The 21,739-nt window shown below is 40.0% G+C and overlaps 2 gene segments (V, D, J or C); both read right to left on the bottom strand.

Moving 5' to 3' along the window:
- Nucleotides 1-5,746: 5,746 nt before the first annotated feature.
- LOC118495872 lies at nucleotides 5,747-6,330 on the bottom strand. The segment is given in 2 exon segments: nucleotides 5,747-6,154; nucleotides 6,253-6,330. Coding segments are annotated over 2 exon segments (402 nt in total).
- A 9,170-nt stretch (nucleotides 6,331-15,500) lies between these two features.
- On the bottom strand, nucleotides 15,501-16,190 carry LOC118495873 (the record flags this gene model as incomplete). The annotated part of the segment is given in 2 exon segments: nucleotides 15,501-15,820; nucleotides 15,942-16,190. Coding segments are annotated over 2 exon segments (360 nt in total), but the record flags the coding sequence as incomplete, so codon positions are not given.
- Nucleotides 16,191-21,739: the final 5,549 nt, after the last annotated feature.

Genomic DNA, 21,739 nt, shown 5'->3' on the forward strand with positions numbered 1-21,739 from the left:
TGTACTCTGATCACGGTGCATTGTTGATATGTTGTGTTGAATATGTAGCTAGCTTGTTCAGGCTATAAATGCTACTTTCTGCTTCTCCCACTGCTGAGGAGTTTTAGGTACTGTTAGATCCAAGTATATATGTATGTATGTATATATATATATATATATATATATATATATATATATATATATATATATATATATATGTGTATATATATATGTATATGTATATGTATATATATGTATATATATATGTATGTATATATATATCTTTCTTTCCTACTTCTCTAACCTTTCTCTCACACACACATATATGAACACATAGCTAGTTACACACACGCGCTAAGGTGAACAGCTGGTCAAACAGCGAGTCACATAAACTGCAGAGCGTGCACCGCTCCACAGTTCTGTGCTCCTGTGTCTCCCTCTTGTCAACCACATGTGTGCAGACACGTTAGCTTAGCAGCTAGCCTATTGTGGGTAGCACATAGCTTAGCCTGAATGAGCTAACGGCTAATCTTGGGCCTAGCCTATCAATACCGCCCTCTTGGGGTGAAACAGTTTTGTGCAGCTCACAAGAGTAGCCATTTTTGTAGTCTTTGGCTAGACTACACCTCGTCACCCTCTCCTCTTTCACACTCACTCTCTCACACCCACACACACACACACACACACACACACACACACACACACACACACACACAGAGGGTCTCCCACATGCTGGTTTGTTTTTGCTTTGTTTTGTTGTACTTAAAAGAAACGTATATTGGTTTTAATTGATCAAAGGATTATTGATTGGCCATTGATAATTTTGAAGTTAATAAATTCTACTATACTTTAATTAGCAGTTGTTTGTGATTATCTGTATACTTATTGTATTAATTGCTGGTTAAACACAGGTCAGTGCTCGGATTTCACCCTTCCACTGACAAATGAGACTATCCCACAGTTCAATATTGGCCCCTGAAGTTTCAGGGTGGTGCCCCGTTTTGATTGTTTGTTGATTTGATAAAGTTATTAATAACCATATTCATAACTTTATTAATATTGATAAACATCTTTGATAATATGCCAAGAATTGAATCTGTACACCTACGAGTACCCAACATGTGCTATATTAGATATTGGTATTCAAAAAATAAATGCATTGAATGAACTTGTTTGTCTGTGTCATTAAGTTTTTGGGTGTATATATAATATAAACTGTTTTTCAATGTCTATTTTTACCATCAACTTATGACCTGGACACAGGAAACTACGAACTGAATAATTATATTCAGATGCTACCTGTTTTAATAACTCGTTAGGTATACAAGCTCTAAAAAGACATTAACGAAACATGTATCTTTATTATAACATTTATTCAAACATTACTACACAAGTATATTCAACATGAAGGGTGATCAGACTCAGCTGCCGATGATGGTGTTGCTTCAAGACTGCAGACAGAAGGAGAAAGCTTTAGGTTAGTCCAGTAGTTATCCAACCTGTCCTGGTAAGATTAGGTTAGTCCAGTAGTTATCCAACCTGTCCTGGTAAGATTAAGTTAGTCCAGTAGTTATCCAACCTGTCCTGGTAAGATTAGGTTAGTCCAGTAGTTATCCAACCTGTCCTGGTAAGATTAAGTTAGTCCAGTAGTTATCCAATCTGTCTTGGTAAGATTAGAGTTGTATCACAAGTATATTTAAGCATACTGTAACATGAAGGTACTACTGTGTAGTGGTGTAACTTCTTCATCATGGTCTTAACTGACAACTGTTGACAATGTAATACACTTACACCTACCGTTACTGTGTTAGTGGGTGTTTATCAATGGTGTGTTATTATGACAGTGAGTTTTCTGTATAAAGCACAACCAGCTAAAGACAACAAGTGGCAGAAAGAGTGTGATCCCACTTATAAGCAGGCTTTCTATCTAATAAAACGAGAATTATCTGTATGTATTTATGTGTGTCCGTGTTTGGGGGCCTGTTTGGGGGAAATGTAGGCAGACACCGTTTTCAGTTTTCATCAGACTCACCCCATGAGTCTGATGAATCTAGGGATAACAGTTCAGGCGTGTCTTTCTAAGACTTGGAATTTATGTCAAAAAGCCAACGAGTGTTGGAGAAGGAATGTCTAGCTTCCATGAATCCAGTTCTGATCAGGTAACACAAGGAAAAAGAGGGCCTTCTCAAGGCGGTTGGCATTTTGCAACATGTACATTTTTTGTACTTTTCAGAATGTTTCTTGGTTACGAAGTGACAGTTTAGTATCTTTTGGTCTTCTGCAGCCATGAGGGGTCAAATTCAAATATGGCAGAGTTGTTGGGGAAGCTTCTGTTTTTTATGAAATTCTTAAGTTTTAAAAAACACAAGGTGAATTTTTCTTTGGATTTTGATGTCTGAAAATAATAACTACCACTGATTAAAGAGTTGTATTTGTGTTTCAGTGACCTATTTGAGATGCAGAACATGTTGAACAATGAAAGGAGCTCATTGAGGTAATTTCAGAAGTAGTGCACCTCCTACTTGATAATGTCACCCTCTAGTGGAGGTACAAGGTTCATTGCAACAGTGTGGAAAAAAAGCTTCCAGCAGCTTGTCAGTGTGTCAGCTTGTGTTTTTGTACAGAGACTGTGGGTTTGCTGTCACTGTGGGCCTCACAGCACAGTAGTACAGAGCAGAGTCTGTCACTGCAGCAGAGGAGATCTGCAGATCCAGATGCTTTTCTTCGGTTAGTTTAGTAGAGAACCTTGTGTCTGATTGTAGAGACTCTCCGCGTCTTGTAGAACCAAGCCCTGAAATGTACAGGAGAAACTCTGGTGGTTTTCCTGGATATTGTCGATACCAGAAAAAATCATCAGTAGCTGTTATAGTCTTGGAGTATCTGTAGGACAGAGTAACAGTGCTGCCTTCTAAACTTTTGTCTTCTTTCTCTTCTGGAGTGAGTTCTTCACAGCTGATACCTAAATTAAGAGATAACTCTTTTTTTATTGTGTTACAAAACTCAAGAAATGAATTACATTCATGAAACATTGCAATTAAACTTAGAATAATGCCAAATGTAACTTACCTGTAATAATTGAAATAAACATCAGAGAAAACACACAATGCTGCAGTGACAGCATGGTGAATAAAGGTAATGTTGATGGTTTGTGTATTGAACTCTGTTGAATATAGAAGTTCCTCTCTCTTCTATAGTTCAGTAACAGCTCAGCTCCTCCCTGAGTCTCTCCGTAAAGTCATTCTAGACTATATATTGATTGAAGTTTAACAGTGTGTGACTCCCTCTGGTGGATGGTGTGCAGTATTGTGTTGTCTTTGCTCCAAAGGTTTTTGTACAGAGTTTTGGTGTTTCCTGTCACTGTGGGCTGCAGAGCACAGTAGTACACAGCAGAGTCAGACAGCTGAAGCTTCTGGATCTTCAGAGGAACTGATGTCTTGTTGATTGTAGCATCAAATCGATCTTTAAGGAACTCTGGAGCATTATCTTCTGTTCCAAAGGTATCACGTCTCAAAATAAACATTGGAAAGTCATTGTCTTCTTGTTTGTACCAGAACAAATATGTATTTGAGCTAACACTGGTTTCGAATGTACAGTCAAGAGTAACTGTATCTCCTTCAGTAGTAATGAAATCTCCTGTTGGCTGGATCACACTGTCTTCTCCTTTACACTCTGGGGAAGAAGAGAACATGCAGAGGAAGAGATGAATCAATAAAGATGATTGATTAAAGGAGAACAATCAGTATTTTAAATAGTTACCTATCCAGAGAGTCAGAATCAGGATGTTAGTCAGCCAGTGTTTCATGTCTGCAGTGAGAGGGGAGGAGAGAGAGGAAGAGCATTGATACTCTGATGGATCTGGGCCTTCACATCATTGGTCCTTCCTATTACAGTTTTTCTCAATTGCTAAAACACAATTTCTGAAACCTTGCTCCATTTTCTGAAAACATTAAACACAAAACCTCATCTTCAAGCACTATTTACAAAACTTCGGACTCCTCTCGCAAAATGAAACTTTTTTTGTTCTTCCTCCTCCTTGTACCCCTATTTTTACAGTACTGTACCCTGCATCTCACTGGCCTTTGTCTCTGTGATACTGTAATTCTTGTTATATGTTGTTATAAACCTGCAACCAGTCAAAATCTATTGAGCAGTCAGTACTGTCAACAAATGGAAAGCACAATGTTCAGGGCCATACACTTTATTCATTGTACAGTATACAGCCTACAATACACTGTACTACAGTATATAATACTAAAAGGGACAAAAATCAAAGGAGTAAACATGTGATCACTGTGCTTCTTCTTGTCTTTTGACTGGGTCAGGTGAGAGTACTTCGTCGACATCACAAGCAATATTGTCCCTCCTGAGGCAACGGGGGAAGAAGCCTCTTGTGTGCCGTATCCATCCCTGACACCTCTCATACTCACTCGTCTTCGTCCTCTCACATTGTTTCTTCTATCCATTCTCAGACTTTCTCCTTCCCACCTTCAACAACCTGTTTGCTCTCTGAACTGACTTATATTGGTTGTGTCACATCATTTGAAACAAGTGAAATCAATTTTGAGTGGTTGTGTTCAATCAATGACATGTTTTCTCTATTTGTATTTGATTGTTGCCACTTGTGTTTACCAGTATGGATGACATGTGCATTAGAGTGCAGAATGTGTTTTGAGAATGAGAATGTGTTTAGAGTTTGGCTGAAAAGTCTACGTGAGATCTGCAAATTGTGTTGTACCATGTGAAATGGTTTAAGGTATTGACAACAGACTGCACAAGTATCTAAATGAGTTCAGGCAACTGAGAACTTTGTTCAGCCAATGGGTTTTAGTGTTTTAGCAATTGAGAAAAACTGTAATAACAGTTGATTCAAGAAATAAATGGAAATGAATTTATAGGTGAAACAAGTTTCAAATAATATACTTTTTCCTCTTTCAGTTTGGGGAAAGGTATCAAGTCTTTCAAGTCAAAAGGCTCAAGTCCAAGTGAAGTCATGAGTCATTGGTGTTGAAGTCCAAGTGGAGTTGCAAGTCTTTTCTTCTCGAGTAGTATAATGGCTAAGCCTTAAAGCTTAAAGCCACTGAGGGGCTGCTATACGGACTTGAAACAAACAGTCTATGGCTAGTAAACTAGATGGCGCGCTCTGTTCTTACCTTACACCGCTCAGTAGCCTACTACGTTTTGATGGTCATTTTTTGATCACTATGTTCTTCAGATGAATGTGCAAGAATCCATGTGTCCATTAAACTCCATAAACAAACATTTACACATCCCCATGAGTGTTGCGGTGTGTAGCAATTTGATGCGGTCAAAAACTATTTGTGCTCCTCCGATTAACAGCACCCCCTGTTACCTGTTGAAAGGTTCCTACCTAAATAGACACCTAGTGACACCAGTGGACAATTTGTGTCCTACACCCAAAAAAAATGAAAATGGCTCTTACAAGTAGTGTCTAAATTCATCAAATTTGTGACTTAAGTCTGCGCCTTTTGTTAAGGGACTCTAAACATTTACATCATATTTAGCATATTTAATGATTGTCATGAGTCTCAAAGATTGTATTGGAGAAGACAACAGGATGTCTGTTAAGTAACACGTATCAACAATGACAAACTGTAGAGAAAAATATCTTTCTTGTCAATTGCTTCTGTCTAAACAAGAGTTAAGAATCACAAAAACAATGAACTGGATTACATATGTTTCATGAAGTTGTAAGCACAAATAATCAGAGTAAACAATGAAATATTGCATTTATTCAGTGATTTATGTTCTCATTGTCCACTTGATGGCACTGTTGTTCAATAAAAGGAGGAGCTGAAGTGTGTATATGTTCAGTGAGGAGCTGTCAGGTTTTTGTACAGAGACTGTGGGTTTGCTGTCACTGTGGGCCTCACAGCACAGTAGTACAGAGCAGAGTCTGTCACTGCAGCAGAGGAGATCTGAAGAACCATTTTGGTTTTATCATCACTCACTGAAGCAGACAGTCCAGAGTTTGTTTGATTTTGCGTTCCCAAGTGAACAATGAGAAACTCTGGTGGTTTTCCAGGATATTGTCGATACCAGAAAAAATAATCAGTATATTCAGCTTGTTTGGAGTATCTATAGGACAGAGTAACAGAGCTGCCTTCTAAACTGTTCTCTTCTTTCTCGACTGGAGTGAGTTCTTCACAGCTGACACCTAAAGGAAGAGACAACTATGTTATAACATTTTATAAAACTCATTTAATCAACACATTCAGTAAAGGTGAAGTGAACATTTTGCATAATCTAACATACCTGTGAGGATGGAAAGAAACAGCAGAGAAAACACACAATGCTGCAGTGACAGCATGTTGAATAAAGGTAATGTTGATGGTTTGTGTATTGATCTCTGTTGAATATAGAAGTTCCTCTCTCTTCTATAGTTCAGTAACAGCTCAGCTCCTCCCTGAGTCTCTCTGTAAAGTGATTCTAGACTACATCATGAAAAATATAGAAGTTTAACAGTGTGTGACTCCCTCTGGTGGATGTTGTGGAGTATTGTGTTGTCTTTGCTCCAAAGGTTTTTGTACAGAGTTTTGGTGTTTCCTGTCACTGTGGGCCTCAGAGCACAGTAGTACACAGCAGAGTCAGACAGCTGAAGCTTCTGGATCTTCAGAGGAACTGATGTCTTGTTGATTGTAGCATCAAATCTTTCTTTCTGGAAATCTGGAGCATTCTCTTTTGTATTTGAGTAACGCTGCAGCATGTACTTTGGGAAATCATTTACTTCTTGTTTGTACCAGAATAAAGATGGACTTGGATAAATTGTCTCAAATGTACAGTCAAGAGTAACTGTCTCTCCTTCAGTAGTAATGACATCTCCTGTTGGCTGGATCACTCTGTCTTCTCCTTTACACTCTGGGGAAGAAGAGAACGTGCAGAGGAAGAGATTAAGTAATAAAGATGATTGACTAAAGAAAAACAATCAGTATGTTTAAATAGTTACCTAGCCAGAGAGTCAGAATCAGGATGTTAGTCAGCCAGTGTTTCATGTCTGCAGTGAGAGGGGAGGAGAGAGAGGAAGAGCATTGATACTCTGATGGATCTGGGCCTTCACATCATTGGTCCTTCCTCTTCTGTTAAGGAAATCTCAACAATTTGTGATTGTCCTTAACAGTGTGTGACTCCCTCTAGTGGATGTTGTGGAGTATTGTGTTGTCTTTGATCCAAAGGTTTTTGTACAGAGTTTTGGTGTTTCCTGTCACTGTGGACCTCAGAGCACAGTAGTACACAGCAGAGTCAGACAGCTGAAGCTTCTGGATCTTCAGAGGAACTGACTTATTCTTGATTGTAGCATCAACTCTCTCTTGCGCTTTGGAATTATCAGTTGTTACAGAGTAACGTCGCAACATAATCTTTGGGTAATCATTTTCTCCTTGTTTGTACCAAAACAACGTGGGACTTAGATCAGTTGTCTCAAATGTACAGTCAAGAGTAACTGTCTCTCCTTCAGTAGTAATGACATCTCCTGTAGGCTGGATCACTCTGTCTTCTCCTTTACACTCTGGGGAAGAAGAGAACGTGCAGAGGAAGTGATGAATCAATGAAGATGACTGATTAAAGGAGAACAATCAGTATTTTAAATAGTTACCTATCCAGAGAGTCAGAATCAGGATGTTAGTCAGCCAGTGTTTCATGTCTGCAGTGAGAGTGGAGGAGAGAGAGGAAGAGCATTGATACTCTGATGGATCTGGGCCTTCACATCATTGGTCCTTCCTCTTTACCATCTGTTGAAGATCTCTCAACAATTTGTCATTGTCTTGAAGTTTAACGGCGTGTGACTCCCCCTAGTGGATATTTTGGAGTATAGTGTTGTCTTTTCTCCAAAGGTTTTTGTACAGAGTTTTGCAGCCCTATCTTGCACCCAGCGCAGTGCAGCAAGTAGCCCAATGCAACTGTCTTTGCTAGTTTAAGACTGTCCACTGCCCACATCTTGTAAATAGTAAATGCACCTGCGCCCATCTGTGCGCCGATGGGCATGCTGGTCTTACAGGGAGGTGTGTCCAGGTGCATTCTGGGCGTGGTGCTCTTACAGGGAGGTGTGTCCAGGTGCATTCTGGGCGTGCTGGTCTTACAGGGAGGTGTGTTCAGGTGCATTCTGGGCGTGCTGCTCTTACAGGGAGGTGTGTTCAGGTGCATTCTGGGCGTTTTGTTCTTACAGGGAGGTGTGTTCAGGTGCACTCTGGGTGTATTGCTATCTTGAGGCAGCGGAAAGTGATCGTGCCATTGACCAACAAAAACCTGGTCTAAAATCAATAATGCAGCATTTCATTGTTATTTTAACATCGCATTAGTAAAATGCTCCTAGGCTCAGCGCACTATGAGCACACTATGCTTGTTACACACACAGGGACGCCCAGCAGCACACTCACGCATGCAGAAGATTAAAAATTAAAATATTACAATGTGAAATAATATTATGATGTGACTTTCTCAAGCACTTTTACCTCACGCACGAGCAGATCCTGCTTAGCAATTTCAACATCATAATAGCAATGCTCCAAGGTACAAACGCGCCTGGCTTTTAAAGGGAATGGAAGATAACACTGAATGGTAAATTGCATGTTACGCCCAAAACACACATGAATTAATCAAGACACGAAGTAGGCTAGAACCCTTGTGAACCATGCGACCGGTGCACAGACCCTTTTTTTTAATTTGGGGCTGTTGTTTCCATCCTGTTTGTACCAGAAGAGATAATTATTAATTGAACTGCTGTTATATTGACAGCCAAGTGTTACTGCCTCTCCTTCAGTAGCAGTCACATCTCCTTTTGGTTGCAGCACGTTGTCTTTTTGAGCTCTGCATTCTGTAAAACAGCAACAAACAGAATCAGTGTGCTGTTAAAGAATCATATCAATGTTGGATTGATATCAAAGAAACAGAGTTGTGTTCATACCAAGGCTCATAGCAGCCAGCAACACTGAGATGAACAGAGGCTTCATATCTGCAGTGTGGAGTAACTCTGAGCTACAGCAAGTATAAAGAAGGCTGTGATCTCTCTGTTTAGTCTTCATCAACACTAAGTTGGTGGATTAGAAGGAGGAACCTGATCACAGTGACAGGACTCATTCACAGCCCTGGGTTATTCCCCCTACTGACAACTTTACATCTAACATATTTTGTGCCTCTCTCCTTTCTTAGTGTAACTTGTCTTGTATGAAGTGGTCTTTGTAGTTATCAGCTGACATGGTTCCTGTTTTACAGCTGGTGCAGATTAACTTGGTTCTCAAACGTATAAAAGGTGTTAATTGTAGTGAACCTGTACATGCCTTTTTAATATTTCTTTATAGAAATTTTGAAAGTAAAGTGAGACTTATTATTTCAACATGTTACGTTTTATGCATTTTTCAGAATGTTTCATGAATGTAAAGTGACAGTTTAGTATCTTTTGGTCCTCTGCAGCCGTTTGAGGTCAAATTCAAAGATGGTGGAGTTGTTGGGGAAGCTTCTGTTTTAATGAAATTCTTAAGTTTGTAAAATCTTAGAAATGTGATTCTACTGAGTTCTTCTGTGAATTATGATGTTGTGAAATATAAACTACCAGTGATTTAATTAGTGTTTCATTGTCTATTTGGGATGCAGATCAACATGTTGAACAATGGAAGGAGCTCATTGTGGCCTATCTGTTTCCATTGTTTCTATCGGCAGTTGGTATGAACAGAGCCAAAAGTTTAAGTCTGGTGGATTCCATAGTTACATGTCTGTGACCGGCACAACATTTCCTACATTTTGACCAACCATGATGTATGAAGAGTGAAAACTGTATGGGAGAGAGCAATTTGTTTGGAAAGATTTCAGAGAGTCATACGGCAGCTCTCCCCTGTGTCCTCCCCTCTAGCTCTCAACATTCTGTCCCATACACACACATTGGAAAATCTGAAACAGTCTGAAAACTGGACGATACATAAACTGTGATTTGGTAGAAACCGTGATTGATATCAGATTGCCCAATAAGCCCAAATAAGGCCAAAGTCTTGTCTTCGGTTTAAACTTTTAATTATTTTTCTACAATAAAATATGCCGATTTAGTATGGCCCCAAAGAGGGGTTGTTTTGAGCTATGCTAAGTCATTTCCCAAAGATTTCCCATTAAAGTCTATGGGAAATTTTAACAATTTGGCCTAATGGCCCACAGGGTATGAAGAGGATTTAGTAGGTAAGTCAGTGTCCATTTATTTGTTGTCATGGTGTCTTGTGTTTGAACCATCATACAGTTGGTTTGTCATTGATGTGGATTTGCTGCTCCTGTGAATCCTCCCACAGTGTTACATTAGCAGCTGTAACCACAGGGACTCTGATAAAACTGGAATAATCAGAATCCATCTGATAGGAAGCTGTGGTTTGAATACCACTTCCCTCCTCTTTGAAGAGTAGTCAGATATCTGTGTTCAGGTTTTTGTACAGCCTCTTCTACACTTTGTATCACTGTGTTTCTAGAGCACAGTAGTAGAGACCTGTGTCTGCCAGGGTTAGTGTCTTCATGGTCAGTTCAGCTGAGTTTACTGTTGTTATGGATTCATATCTTTGCTTATCTGGGATATATTCCCTACTACTACGGTCTCTTGCTCCTTTCCAGAGTATAAACTGAGGTGCCTGAAGGTCTGAATGATGTCTGTACCAGTAAAGGTAAGGATTAGTAGCCGTTGTCTCATATACACAACTGAGTGTAACAGATTCTCCTTCTCTTTTATTGACTTCCTCTCCTACAGGAGAGATTTTGTCTCCAGCTATTAATCCTGAAAAAAGTAGAGAAAATGAAGCTATCAGGCTAACATTGTTCATGAGGCTGAGAGGAGAAGACAGTGGGAAATGTTAATCTACATTGTTACTCTGGACAGAAACAGCTCAACTGTTCAGAGATTTCTGCTCTGAACTGCAGTTCATATAAATCTTCAGAAAATAATAAAACCATGATGTTCTTTGTATCTTACCAAAGAAAAGAGCAGAAAGAATAATCCACAGCCAATGTTCCATCTCTACAACAAGGTTTAAATCAACAGGAGAAACTAGCTCATGTTCAACATTCAGTCTGAGAATTGTTCTCTTCACAGCAGCACTTATTATTGACTGAATGGTTGAACACAGTGCAGAAGTAGTGCACCTCCTACTTGATAATGTTGCCCTCTAGTGGAGGTACAAAGTTCAGTACAACAGTGTAGAAAAAAGTCTTCCAGCAGCTTGTCAGTGTGTCAGCTTGTGTTTTTGTACAGAGACTGTGGGTTTGTTGTCACTGTGGGCCTCACAGCACAGTAGTACAGAGCAGAGTCTGTCACTGCAGCAGAGGAGATCTGAAGATCCACTTTGGTTTCATTCTTACTTACGGAAACAGACAGTCCAGAGTTTGTAGTTTGCATTATTTCTCCTGATTCCAGATGAGAGATGAGGAACTCTGGTGGCTTTCCCGAATATTGTCGATACCAGAAGAAATAATCAGCAGAACCTTTGGAGTATCTGTAGGACAGAGTAACAGAGCTTCCTTCTAAACTGTTCTCTTCTGTCTCGACTGGAGTGAGTTCTTCATAGCTGATACCTAAATGAAGAGATAACTTTGTTATTTCATGTTGTAAAAGACATACAAAATTATTCAAAATCAGATATTATTAGGATTCAATTTTTTCAAGCTGCATAGTCTAACAAACCTGTGAGGATGGAAAGGAACATCAGAGAAAACACACAATGCTGCAGTGACAGCATGTTGAATAAAGGTAATGTTGATGGTTTGTGTATTGAACTCTGTTGAATATAGAAGTTCCTCTCTCTTCTCTTCTAACAGCTCAGCTCCTCCCTGCGTCTCTCTGTAAAGTGATTCTAGACTACATCATGACAAATATTGAAGATTAACAGTGTGTGACTCCCTCTGGTGGATGTTGTGGAGTATTGTGTTGTCTTTGCGCCAAAGGTTTTTGTACAGAGTTTTGGTGTTTCCTGTCACTGTGGGCTGCAGAGCACAGTAGTACACAGCAGAGTCAGATAGCTTAGCTGAGGAGATCTCCAGATCAACACGTTTCCCTTTCTTGTCAATGTGAGCTGAGAAATCAGAACCAGTTGGATGAATCACCCCTCCCTCTGTGATGGAGATCAGGAACTCTGGTCTGGATCTCTGGTATTGTCGGTACCACTGGATATTGTAGATACCACCCTCATATGTACAGGTCAGGTTGATGTTTCTGCCCTCTGCAACATGTTCTTCAGTACTTTCTGGCTTTATGCTGTTCATGGAACCCAGGGCTGCAAAAGGAATATTATTTACGTCAGTTATCATTAACTTACACAGGTAAACCTCTAGTTATGAAATATCTGGTTAATATAGCAGGTTATATGAGACTTTGATCTCTGTTCTAACACTCACCTATAAAGGGAGAGAAAAGTAAAAACAGGTAAAGCAACATGTCTTTGGAGTTGTTAAAGCCAAACAGACAGCAGATGAGCAATGTTCTTCGAACTTTGTTAGCAGCACCTACGGCCAGGTTGCCGGTGCAGGTGGGTGTAAACAGCGTTCACAGCTTTAGTCAGTCTCCTCCCTAACTCCTCCCCAGCTCCTCCCTCTCGTCTTAAAATCGTCACATCTGTTTTTAATGCAACAAAGATGGCAGCGCCCGTAACAGCAAACTCAACAACTCAGAGCAGCTCTGCACAAACCAATGGGTGAAGTCAAACAATATATATTTACAGTCTATTGTTTAAACATGTTACGTTTTCTGCTCTTTTCAGAATGTTACTAGAATGTAAAGTGACAGTTCAGGATCTTTTGGTCCTCTGCAGCCGTTTGAGGTCAAATTCAAAGATACTGAAGTCGTTGGGGAAACTTTCTGCTTTAATGAAATTCTTAAGTTAGTAAAATCTTTGGCAGTAAAAATGTGATTCTACTGAGTTCTTCTGTGAATTATGACGTTATGTATTATAAACTGCCAGTGATTTCCATTTTATTAGTATTTCAGGGTCTATTTGGGATGCAGATCAACATGTTGAACAATGGAAAGAGCTCATTGTGGCCTAATGGCCCACAAGGTATGAAGAGGATTTAGTAGGTAAGTCAGTGTCCATTTATTTGTTGTCATGGTGTCTTGTGTTTGAACCATCATACAGTTGGTTTGTCATTGATGTGGATTTGCTGCTCATGTGAATCCTCCCACAGTGTTACATTAGCAGCTGTAACCACAGGGACTCTGATAAAACTGGAATAATCAGAATCCATCTGATAGGAAGCTGTGGTTTGAATACCACTTCCCTCCTCTTTGAAGAGTAGTCAGATATCTGTGTTCAGGTTTTTGTACAGCCTCTTCTACACTTTGTATCACTGTGTTTCTAGAGCACAGTAGTAGAGACCTGTGTCTGCCAGGGTTAGTGTCTTCATGGTCAGTTCAGTTGTTTTCTCTGTTGTTTTGGATTCATACCGCTTATCTGGGATATATTTACCAGTAATAGCTCCTTTCCAGAGTATAAACTGAGGTGCCTGAAGGTCAGAATGATGTCTGTACCAGTAAAGGTTAGGATCTCTATTCGTTGTCTCATAGACACATCTGAGTGAGACAGATTCTCCTTCACTTTTACTGACGTCAACGTCTACAGGAGAAATTTTGTTTCCAGCTATTATTCCTGAAAAAAGTAGAGAAAATGAATTCATTAGACTTGAACATTGTTCATGAGGCTGAGAGGAGAAGACAGTGGAAAATGTCAACTGTACAATGTTACTCTGGACAGAAACAGTTTAACTGTTCAAAGATTTCTGCTCTGAACTGCAGTTTAAATAAAAGTTTAGAAAATAATAAAACCATGTTGTTCTTTGTATCTTACCAAAGAAAAGAGCAGCAAGAATAATCCACAGCCAATGTTTCATCTCTACAACAAGGTTTAAATCAACAGGAGAAACTAGCTGATGTTCAACATTCAGTCTGAGAATTGTTCTCTTCACAGCAGCATTTATTATTGACTGAATGGTTGAAAACAGTGCAGAAGTAGAGCACCTCCTACTTGATAATGTTGCCCTCTAGTGGAGGTACAACATTCATTACAACAGTGTAGAAAAAAGTCTTCCAGCAGCTTGTTAGTGTGTCAGCTTGTGTTTTTGTACAGAGACTGTGGGTTTGCTGTCACTGTGGGCCTCACAGCACAGTACAGAGCAGAGTCTGTCACTGCAGCAGAGGAGATCTGCAGATCCACTTTGGTTTTATCCTCACTTACAGAAGCACACAGTCCAGAGTTTGTTTCATTTTGTGTTTCAGAGTGAAAGATCAGACAATCTGGTGGTTTTCCTGGATATTGTCGATACCAGAAGAAATAATCATTATAGTCAGCTTGCTTGGAGTATCTGTAGGACAGAGTAACAGAGCTGCCTTCTAAACTGTTCTCTTCTTTCTCTACTGGAGTGAGTTCTTCACAGCTGACACCTAAAGGAAGAGATAACTGTTATTTAATATAGAAAAAGACTCAATAAATGATTCACATTCAGATGTCATTGGAATAAAACTTGTTCCTGCTGCATAATCTAACATACCTGTGAGGAAGGAGAGAAACATCAGAGAAAACACCCAATGCTGCAGTGACAGCATGTTGAATAAAGGTAATGTTGATGGTTTGTGTATTATCTCTGTTGAATATAGAAGTTCCTCTCTCTTCTATAGTTCAGTAACAGCTCACCTCCTCCCTGAGTCTCTCTGTCTCCTCGTAGCTCTGTATTTTCACTTCTCTGTTACTCTACTATGGTAAAGTGATTCTAGACTACATCATATTGATGTTTAACAGTGTGTGACTCCCTCTGGTGGATGTTGTGGAGTATTGTGTTGTCTTTGCTCCAAAGGTTTTTGTACAGAGTTTTGGTGTTTCCTGTCACTGTGGGCCTCAGAGCACAGTAGTACACAGCAGAGTCAGACAGCTTAGCTGAGGGGATGTTCATATGGATTTGTTTGTCCTCCACATTAATCTTCAGTCCAGGAATTACGTTATTCTTGATTCCTACTATTCCTGAAGCAGAGTGGGAGATGATGAACTCTGGTGGTTTTCCTGGATATTGTCGGTACCAGAAGAAATAATTACCAGATGAATATCTGTAGGACAGAGTAACAGAGCTGCCTTCTAAACTGTTCTTTTCTTTCTCAGTTGGAGTGAGTTCTTCACAGCTGACTCCTAAAGGAAGAGATAACAGTTATGTCATGTTGTAAAAGACATAATACATGATTCACATTCAGATGTTAGAATAAAAGTTTGTAATTCTGCATAGTCTAACATACCTGTTAGAATGGAGAGAAACAGCAGAGAAAACACACAATGCTGCAGTGACAGCATGTTGAATAAAGGTAATGTTGATGGTTTGTGTATTGATCTCTGTTGAATATAAAAGTTCCTCTCTCTTCTATAGTTCATTAACAGCTCAGCCCCTCCCTGAGTCTCTCTGTAAAGTGATTCTAGACTACATCATGAAAAATATTGAAGTTTAACAGTGTGTGACTCCCTCTGGTGGATGTGGTGGAGTATTGTGTTGTCTTTGTTCCAAAGGTTTTTGTACAGAGTTTTGGTGTTTCCTGTCACTGTGGGCCTCAGAGCACAGTAGTACACAGCAGAGTCAGACACCTTAGCTGAGATGATCTCCAGTTTAACATGTTTCTTTGACTTGTCAATGTGAGCTGAGAAATCAGAACCAGTTGGATGAATCACCCCTCCCTCTGTGATGTAGAACAGGAACTCTGGTCTGGATCTCTGGTATTGTCGGTACCACTGGATATTGTTGATAACACCCTCATATGTACAGGTCAGGTTGATGTTTCTGCCCTCTGCAACATGTTCTTCAGTACTTTCTGGCTTTATGCTGTTCATGGAACCCAGGGCTGCAAAATGAGTATTATTCACATCAGTTATCATTAACTTACACAGATAAACCTCTAGTTATGAAATATCTGGTTAATACAGCAGGTTGTATGAGACTTTGATCTCTGTTCTAACACTCACCTATAAAGGGAGAGAAAAGTAAAAACAGGTAAAGCAACATGTCTTTGGAGTTGTTAAAGCCAAACAGACAGCAGATGAACAATGTTCTTCCACTGCAGTAGAATGAAAAACTAAACAGCCTCTCTGATGTGCAGCCCTTCTTCTCAACATCAAGCTGATTGTGCTTTTAGTTCCTCAAACATTTCTGCTCTGGAGACAGAAATAATCTCATTGGTTGAGTTAAACATCAGTGGGCGGGGCCAGAAAATAACCTTTTGCTAAAAGGTGAAAAGATAAAACAGCAGTGAAGAGAAAGAAGACCTTTGGTGGATGATGAGCTGTTGTGTGATTGTCTTAAAGTTCAACAGTGTGTGACTCCCTCTGGTGGATGTTGTGGAGTATTGTGTTGTCTTTGCTCCAAAGGTTTTTGTTCAGAGTTTTGGTGTTTCCTGTCACTGTGGGCCTCAGAGCACAGTAGTACACAGCAGAGTCAGACAGCTGAAGCTTCTGGATCTTCAAAGGAACTGACTTATCCTTGATTCTTGCATCAACTCTCTCTTGCTCTTTAGAATTATCTGTTTTCACAGAGAAACGTTGCAGCATCATCTTTGGGTAATCATTTTCTCCTTGTTTGTACCAGAACAACGTTGGACTTGGATCAGTTGTCTCAAATGTACAACCAAGAGTAACTGTCTCTCCTTTAGTAGTAATGACATCTCCTGTTGGCTGGATCACTCTGTCTTCTCCTTTACACTCTGGGGAAGAAGAGAACATGCAGAGGAAGAGATTAATTAATAAAGATGATTGATTAAAGGAGAACAATCAGTAGTTTAAATAGTTACCTAGCCAGAGAGTCAGAATCAGGATGTTATTCAGCCAGTGTTTCATGTCTGCAGTGAGAGGGGAGGAGAGAGAGGAAGAGCATTGATACTCTGATGGATCTGGGCCTTCACATCATTGGTCTTTCCTCTTTATCATCTGTCCGTTACTGTCGCTACTCCTATGGCAGACCACACCTGCCCGTCTATTTTTAGACTTTTTATATTTTCTATTGCTATTTTTAGACTTTGTGATGGACGTCAAAAAGTGCTGTTTTTTGCTGTTTTGCACATACCTCTTGCAGTCTTTGGACATTGGAGGGTTTTATGCCTTGAGAGTTTGTTACTCGTCTGCTGAATTGAAAGGCATTGGAGCTGGCCTGCAACAATAGCGGGTGGGTGGGTCACTGGCTATTTTGGCGGATTTCCAAGAGTTTCCGACAGAGATAACAAGACACAAGAGAGGTAAATCTGGCAGAGTTTTAAAGACTTAAATCACTGAGATGTCGGCCCTACATTCTGTCTATGATCATGGGCAATGTGCAGTCGATTGGGAACAAAATGGACGAACTGAGAGACAATTCCCTGTTCCTCCACAAATACAGATCAATAAGTTTGATGGTCTTTACCAAAACTTGGCTCAACAGACGTCACAATGATGAAATAGTGATGGTGGATGGATTTCAAGCTTTTTGAGGGGATAGAACAGTTAGATAACGTTAATTAATGGCAGTGGCAATCCTCGTTTAACAGCATTCACAGCATCAGTCAGTCTCCTCCCTCTCTCCTCCCTAGCTCCACCCTCTCGTCTAAAAATCCTCATCTGTTTTTAATGCAACCAAGATGGCAGCGCCCGGAACGGCAAACTCGATGACTCCAAGCAGCTCTGAACAAACCAATATGTGACATCACACATGCTCTGTCACATTAGCAGCTGTAACCACAGGGACTCTGATAAAACTGGAATAATCAGAATCCATCTGATATGAAGCTGTGGGTTGAATACAACTTCCCTCCTCTTTGAAGAGTAGTCAGATATCTGTGTTCAGGTTTTTGTACAGTCTCTTCTACACTTTGTATCACTGTGTTTCTAGAGCACAGTAGTAGAGACCTGTGTCTGCCAGGGTTAGTGTCTTTATGATCAGTTCAGTTCTTTCCTCTGTTGTTTTGGATTCATATCTTCGCTTATTTGGGATATATTCATCACTACTAGCTCTTCTAGCTCCTTTCCAGAGTAAAAACTGAGGTGCCTGAAGGTCAGAATGATGTCTGTACCAGTAAAGTGCACGATAATTTGATGTTGTCTCATATTCACATTTGAATGTAACAGAATCTCCTTCTCTTTCACTGACTTCATGCGGTTTTACAGGAGAGATTTTGTCTCGAGCTATTATTCCTGAAAAAACAAGAGAAAATGAAGCCATTAGACTAACATTTTTCATGAGGCTGAGAGGAGAAGACAGAGAAAATGTCAACGTACAATGTTACTCTGGACCGAAACAGTCGAACTGGTCAGAGATTTCTGCTCTGAACTGCAGTTTATATAAATCTTTAGAAAATACTAAAACCATGTTGTTCTATATATCTTACCAAAGAAAAGAGCAGCAAGAATAATCCACAGCCAATGTTCCATCTCTACAACAAGGTTTAAATCAACAGGATAAACTAGCTGATGTTCAACATTCAGTCTGAGAATTGTTCTCTTCACAGCAGCACTTATTATTGACTGAATGGTTGAACACAGTGCAGAAGTAGCGCACCGCCTACTTGATAATGTTGCCCCTCTAGTGGAGGTGCAAAGTTCAGTACAACAGTGTAGAAAAAAAGTCTTCCAGCAGCTTGTCAGTGTGTCAGCTTGTGTTTTTGTACAGAGACTGTGGGTTTGCTGTCACTGTGGGCTTCACAGCACAGTAGTACAGAGCAGAGTCTGTCACTGCAGCAGAGGAGATCTGAAGAACCATTTTGGTTTTATCATCACTCACTGAAACAGACAGTCTATAGTTTGTTTCATTTTGCGTTCCCAAGTGAAAGATGATGAACTCTGGTGGTTTTCCTTGATATTGTCGATACCAGAAGAAAGAATCAGCACCAGTAGCTTGTTTGGAGTATCTGTAGGACAGAGTAACAGAGCTGCCTTCTAGACTGTTCTCTTCTTTCTCTACTGGAGTGAGTTCTTCACATCTGATACCTAAAGGAAGAGATCACTCATTATTTCATGTTGTAAAAGACATACAAAATTTTTCACAATCAGATGTTATTAGGATTCAATTTTTTCAAGCTGCAGAGTCTAACATACCTGTGAGGATGGAAAGAAACATCAGAGAAAACACACAATGCTGCAGTGACATCATGTTGAATAAAAGTAATGTTGATGGTTTGTGTATTGATCTCTGTTGAATATAGAAGTTCCTCTCTCTTCTATAGTTTAGTAACAGCTCAGCTCCTCCCTGAGTCTCTCCGTCTCCTTGTAGCTCTGTATTTTCACTTCTCTCAGCTACTCTTCTAAGGTAAAGTGATTCTAGACTACATCATGACAAATATTGAAGTTTAACAGTGTGTGACTCCCTCTGGTGGATGTTGTGGAGTATTGTGTTGTCTTTGCTCCAAAGGTTTTTGTACAGAGTTTTGGTGTTTCCTGTCACTGTGGGCCTCAGAGCACAGTAGTACACAGCAGAGTCAGACAGCTGAAGCTTCTGGATCTTCAGAGGAACTGATCTTAACCTGGAATTGTGTGTAGATGAAAATCTCTCCCTGAACTCGTCTGCTGTGTTCCCTTCATCCCCTTGAATGCGCATCAGAATGAATTTGGGGCTGTTGTTTCCATCCTGTTTGTACCAGAAGAGATAATCATTAGTTGCACTGCTGTTATATTGACAGCCAAGTGTTACTGCCTCTCCTTCAGTAGCAGTCACATCTCCTTTAGGTTGCAGCACGTTGTCTTTTTGTGCTCTGCATTCTGTAAAAGATCAACAAACAGAATCAGTGTGCTGTTAAAGAATCATATCAATGTTGGATTGATATCAAAGAAACAGAGTTGTGTTCATACCAAGGCTCATAGCAGCCAGCAACACTGAGATGAACAGAGGCTTCATATCTGCAGTGTGGAGTAACTCTGAGCTACAGCAAGTATAAAGAAGGCTGTGATCTCTCTGTTTAGTCTTCATCAACACTAAGTTGGTGGATTAGAAGGAGGAACCTGATCACAGTGACAGGACTCATTCACAGCCCTGGGTTATTCCCCCTACTGACAACTTTACACCTAACACATGTTGTGTCTCTCTCCTTTCTTAGTGTAACTTGTCTTGTATGAAGTGGTCTTTGTAGTTTTCAGCTGACATAATTCCTGTTTTACAGCTGGTGCAGATTAACTTTGTTGTCGAACGTATAAAAGGTGGTAATTATAGTGAACATGTACATGCCTTTTAATATTAATTCATAGAAAATTTGAAAGTAAACTGAGAGTTAATATTTCAACATGTTACGTTTCATGCTTTTTTCAGAATGTTTATTGAATGTAAAGTGACAGTTTAGTATATTTTGGTGCTCTGCAGCCTTTGAGGTCAAATTCAAAGATGGTGAAGTTGTTGGAGAAGCTTCTGTTTTCATGAAATTCTTATGTTAGTAAAAATGTGATTCTACTGAGTTCTTCTGTGAATTATGATGTCATGGAATATAAACTTAGAGCAGTAGTGGTAGTGTGCACATCCCCACCAGTGAGGTGCAGTGCAAAAAGGGGCTGGATACAACTGAAAAGAATGAGGTGACCGCACTCTGCTGATACTCCCATACATTTACACAGGCTAAGGATTTATCTAATAAGTTCCTCAGCAGAGGGCACAAACAAGAGTGGGTAAATACTGCAATGGAACGTTTTGACAACATCTCACAAGATGAATGCCTTCAGGCTACAAAAAAGAGCACTGGTAAGAAGACTAATGCCCGCATGTGTTGCGTAAAATACTCCCCACTGGGTCTTTTAGTGTAATAAGTCTGTCCAAAAACACTGGCACATCATTGATTCAGATCCCAGTCTAAAAACAATGTTCCCAGATAAGCGGAGTATGGATTTTTTTTAGTGTGCAGCTAACCTAAGAGAACTCCTACCGCCTGTACCAGATGGAAATTCTAGGTGTGGCAGCTGTGTACAGTGTTCATACACTCATAAATGTAAAACGTTCAACCACCCGCACACTGGCAAAGCGACACACATTAATGGTGCTATCACCTGTACCACCACACATGTCATATACATGATCGTTTGTCCCTGGCATATGTGGGCAAAAACATGCATGCGTTGCGCACGAGGATCTGTGAACATAGGAGCAGCATTAGAACGGGGGACGAACACCGTCCCGTAGCTGCCCACTTTAAGCGAACTGGTCACAATGTTAGTGCATTGAGAAATGTTGCGGTGGAGTATGTTAAGAACCCTCCAAGAGGGCGTGATCATGGCAGAGAGAAACTTTTTGGATTTATTACCTCAACACAATGTCTCCAAACAGGTTAAATGAAGAATTTGATAGAAATCCTTTTCTGTAATGTCTTTTTTGTGATATTGTGTGTGGGATTGGTCTAATGTGAAAAATAGTCTAAATGTGGGATAGTGGAGCACATGATGGTATTTTTTTCATTTTTTCATTGTCTGTGTGCAGATTGTGTATATGTAATTTTATCACTAGTGGTTTTATGTGGTGACTATGCTAAAGGTGGCACTTAGGCCCATCAAGGCCTTGGTAATCAGTTTAAATGAGCTCAGCTGATTGCAGTTTGTGCCCTATGTACATGCTTGAGCCACTGATATATGCTTTTTGCCTTAGGAAGACCCAGCAGGGGTTGAAACATTGCAGCATATAAACTGGAATATAAACTGCCAGTGATATCAGAGTTTAATTATTTAGTGTTTCAGTGTCTATTTGGGATGCAGATCAACATGTTGAACAATAGAAGGAGCTCATTGTGGCCTAATGGCCCACAGGGTATGAAGAGGATTTAGTAGGTAAG

Source organism: Sander lucioperca, chromosome 9, assembly GCF_008315115.2.
Source record: "Sander lucioperca isolate FBNREF2018 chromosome 9, SLUC_FBN_1.2, whole genome shotgun sequence".
Classification (NCBI taxonomy): Eukaryota; Metazoa; Chordata; class Actinopteri; order Perciformes; family Percidae; genus Sander; species Sander lucioperca.